We start from the raw sequence: 3,573 nt of genomic DNA, 5'->3' as shown, positions 1-3,573 counted from the left end.
AACAAAATAGAGAAATATGAGGTAAAATAATTGTTTTTAACTTTAAACAAATGAATAAACCTGTTTTGTGAGTGAGGCGCAGAAGCGACACCTGCGCCTCCGTTGCATCAGCCGAGCCGCTGCAGTTTGTAGCATTGATGTGGCGGGTAGGAATAGAACTGACACCAGCCTGGACCAATCAGAGTCCATCATTGAATGCGTCATGTTGCGCTCTGGCCAATGGGCGGCCTCCATGGGCGTGTTCGTAGTCGCAGGTTTCCCTTTTGGCCAAGCGGCGTGGATCAAGGCGGTGATTCTGGAAGCTTTAACCGATTCATTCCGTGACAACAGTGACTACCGTGAGTATTACCGGACTGTCTGTGAGTTAGGAGAACATCCACGCTCAGAAACTGATGGTTTAATCAGGCTGTCTTTGATAATTTCTCGTCTAATTCCCGAATTTACCCTAAAAAATGAAGTTAGCCTGCTAGGCTAGCTACCATGCTAGCTTGCAAACGTCAGGACAAATTATTCATCTTCGAGTTAGAGATTTGTCGGAAAAAACAAATGAAACAAATTTTCTATCGGCTTTCCTCTTCTTCTTTTATGGTTAATCTAATTTACCACATTCTTCTTGTAGAGGGGAAGAAAATAATGAAACTGTGGTGAAAATACCAGAAACAAGGTAGAAATGGAGCCTTTATTTTGAAATTAAAATAAGCTTCATGTATAGTTTCCACAGAGGAGGCGTCAATTTCTTTAATTACACGATAATTAATCCCAGTTTTGAGAAATGCTGCTGGAATAATTAGGAAAACTGTCCCATGTTTTATACAGTAAGCAAGAAATGTAGCCTAAATTGAAGACCTCAGTAAGTCTTGCTTTATTTCTCCTTTTCAGTATTTTTTCAGCTTCAACATCACTAAGCTGATAAAAAAAGCTTTTATTTCACGTTAGAAAGATAAAGTCTATAAACCCCGGAAGTAAACAACTGGAAAGGTCTTTTTTTTTGGCCTTTTAGTATTTAAACCCTTTTGCTCTGTTAAACTCCAGACCTATTCAGCTTTAGTGGATTTATGATTTACTTTTGATTTCTGAGGGTTTGGTGTTTCTGATCTGAGTAAGATTACAGTTTCTATCAGAATCTGTTGTCATGTCTCCAGATTATTTAATACATATAAGTTATGAAGTGTTATTTAAAGATTTTGTCCCCAGTGATCTGTTTTCAGGAAAAGAACCACAGAGATGGAGCCTTATCTTTAACAGTGGTCTTTATTAGAAATAAAATCAGGGCTGATGCAGGTGAAGCTGTGTGAACGTTAAGACGTCTGGAAAACCAAAAAAGGAAGGAAGAAGATTGAACTCAGATTTGAAGTTGTTTTTATTGCCTTGTTCTCGTTGTTATTATTCCGCCTGTTCAGGCTTCATGTTTACATCAGACATTTGGTATCCATGTGACGGTGGGTTTTTCAGCCTAACATGTGCAGCGGTCAGATCTGCTGCACATGTTAGGCTGATCTCTGAATGGAAACGATGAACAGGAATCATTTCTGGATTAAAAATGTTCCCTTGTTGTCCTGCTGCTCCTCCTTGCTGTCTCCCTGGTGCGTTCTGACATCCTGCAGTAAACCACAGCGGGCCGATGTTTCCGCCCATCATAAACACAGGTCCCTGTAGTCAGGATGGGGACAGCGGGCTGTTTTCCATCCTCTCCTCGGCCCTGCGGAGCAGATGGGACCTGCTTTGGGGTTTCCTGTACAGATTTTCTCCCTGGATGATTTCATCTCTGCTCCTTTTTTTCATTTTTCACAGCATGCTTTATGCTGCAAATACTTTATGCTTCTCCGATACATTTTAATTAACCCAAAACATTTGAATAACTCTTTTATCTAATTGGTTGAAAATGGAATAAAATAAACGCTTCATTTTATTTTTCTTAAAAGTGTAATGAATTAGTAAAAAGTCATTTATCAAACAGTTTATGGCCCAGAAAACTTCAAAACAAAGAGGACTTGTGGGTAATTTCCAGGGTGTGGCGCTGCTGAACGAAGGGCGCAGCGTTTTAAACTCGGCTGTCTGACAGGATCACCGAGCTTCTGACAGCTGATGTCACAGCGAACAAACGAGACGACTGAAGGTCGGGATGCACACCCTGAAAGTGAGCCGCAGAGAAAAAGCAGAGTTCCTCTCTTTGTTTTTAAGACGTCTGACATTAAAACACCAGAGAAGAAGAGCAGAGCATTCAGATGTTGCCTCATTCATCCAATGAACCTGGTTTACTGAACGATGAGAGAGAGCACCTGCTTTAAGCAAACTACTAGTAGATGATATGTTTAGAAACACCCCCCACCTGCTGAGGTTCCTCCCTAAAAACCTTCTGCTTGTTCCTCAGAGAGCTAATCCAGGATGGACTCGTCTTTGACTGCAGCTCAAATTCGCCAGAAGTTCATCGACTTCTTCATCCGCTATGAGCATCACTATGTCCACTCCTCGTCCACCATCCCTCTGGACGACCCCACGCTGCTTTTCGCCAACGCCGGCATGAACCAGGTAGGATCCAAAGTTGCATCCAGCCTTCCTGCTCAGGCCTGACCTTCAGCGGTTTGAGCGGCGCTCAGGTTCTGCTTCCTGTCGTCTCCTTTAGTTCAAGCCCATCTTCCTGAACACCATCGACCCGTCTCACCCCATGGCCAAGCTGCGGCGGGCCGCCAACACACAGAAATGCATCCGAGCAGGAGGAAAACACAACGACCTGGACGACGTGGGGAAGGACGTCTACCACCACACCTTCTTTGAGATGCTGGGCTCCTGGTCCTTCGGGGACTACTTTAAGGTACATAGTGTCCTCTGTCTGTCTGTCTTTAGTTCTTAAACTGGTTTTCACCTCAGTGATGGTTGCTGTCCTCCTCAGCATCTGGCCTGTAAGATGGCTCTGGAGCTGCTGACCCAGGAGTTTGGGATTCCCATCGAACGGCTCTACGTCACCTACTTTGGTGGGAATTCTGACGCCGGCTTGGATCCCGACCTGGAGTGCAAGCAGATCTGGATGGATCTGGGGTGAGTTCAGTTTAACGCCGACCTGAAACACTGCAGCTGCCTCTGACCCAGTTTGGACCGAGCTTCAGCTCTGGACCTGATAACAGGGCGGGTCAGGATGCTCTGCGTTACCACCATCACCAGCCACCCTCACCATGCTTTAGACAGGGAGGGGGGATCCTCTCCCTCTCTGTTCCTCCTCTCCTTCATTTCCCTTCTTTCATCTGGCTTTGTTTGCTTTGTTTCTCCCCTTTTTTTTGGCTTCCTTCCTTGTCTCCTTCCTTCCTTCCTTGTCTCCTTCCTTTCTTCCTTGTCTCCTTCCTTTCTTCCTTGTATCGTTCTTTCCTTCCTTACACGTCTCCTTCCTTTCTTCCTTGTATCCTTCCTTTCTTCCTTGTATCCTTCTTTCCTTCCTTACGTGTATCCTTCCTTTCTTCCTTGTATCGTTCTATTCTTCCTTACATGTATCCTTCCTTTCTTCCTTGTATCCTTCCTTTCTTCCTTGTATCATTCTTTCCTTCCTTCCTTGTATCCTTCCTTTCTTCCTTGTATCGTTCT

The 3,573-nt window shown here is 44.3% G+C and overlaps 1 protein-coding gene across 1 annotated transcript; it reads left to right on the top strand.

The window, feature by feature from the left end:
• The first annotated feature begins 234 nt into the window (after window positions 1-234).
• On the top strand, window positions 235-3,057 carry LOC107081241 (alanine--tRNA ligase, cytoplasmic-like). The gene is made up of 4 exons (XM_015369440.1): window positions 235-338; window positions 2,372-2,529; window positions 2,624-2,812; window positions 2,891-3,057. Exons 2-4 carry the CDS (start codon window positions 2,386-2,388, stop codon window positions 3,038-3,040), a joined length of 483 nt encoding a protein of 160 aa, XP_015224926.1. The 5' UTR covers window positions 235-338; window positions 2,372-2,385; the 3' UTR covers window positions 3,041-3,057.
• The last annotated feature ends 516 nt before the right edge of the window (window positions 3,058-3,573 follow it).

Source organism: Cyprinodon variegatus, unplaced genomic scaffold, assembly GCF_000732505.1.
Source record: "Cyprinodon variegatus isolate N-32 unplaced genomic scaffold, C_variegatus-1.0 Scaffold3568, whole genome shotgun sequence".
Classification (NCBI taxonomy): domain Eukaryota; kingdom Metazoa; phylum Chordata; class Actinopteri; order Cyprinodontiformes; family Cyprinodontidae; genus Cyprinodon; species Cyprinodon variegatus.
This window is presented reverse-complemented; position numbering and strand designations above follow the sequence as displayed.

Excerpts from the sequence above, each read along its gene's own strand:
- LOC107081241 (XM_015369440.1), top strand. The coding sequence starts at position 2,386 with ATGGACTCGTCTTTGACTGCAGCTCAAATTCGCCAGAAGTTCATCGAC. Across the intron at positions 2,530-2,623 it reads CCAACGCCGGCATGAACCAG|TTCAAGCCCATCTTCCTGAA; the intron begins GTAGGATCCAAA and ends CGTCTCCTTTAG. Across the intron at positions 2,813-2,890 it reads CCTTCGGGGACTACTTTAAG|CATCTGGCCTGTAAGATGGC; the intron begins GTACATAGTGTC and ends TGTCCTCCTCAG.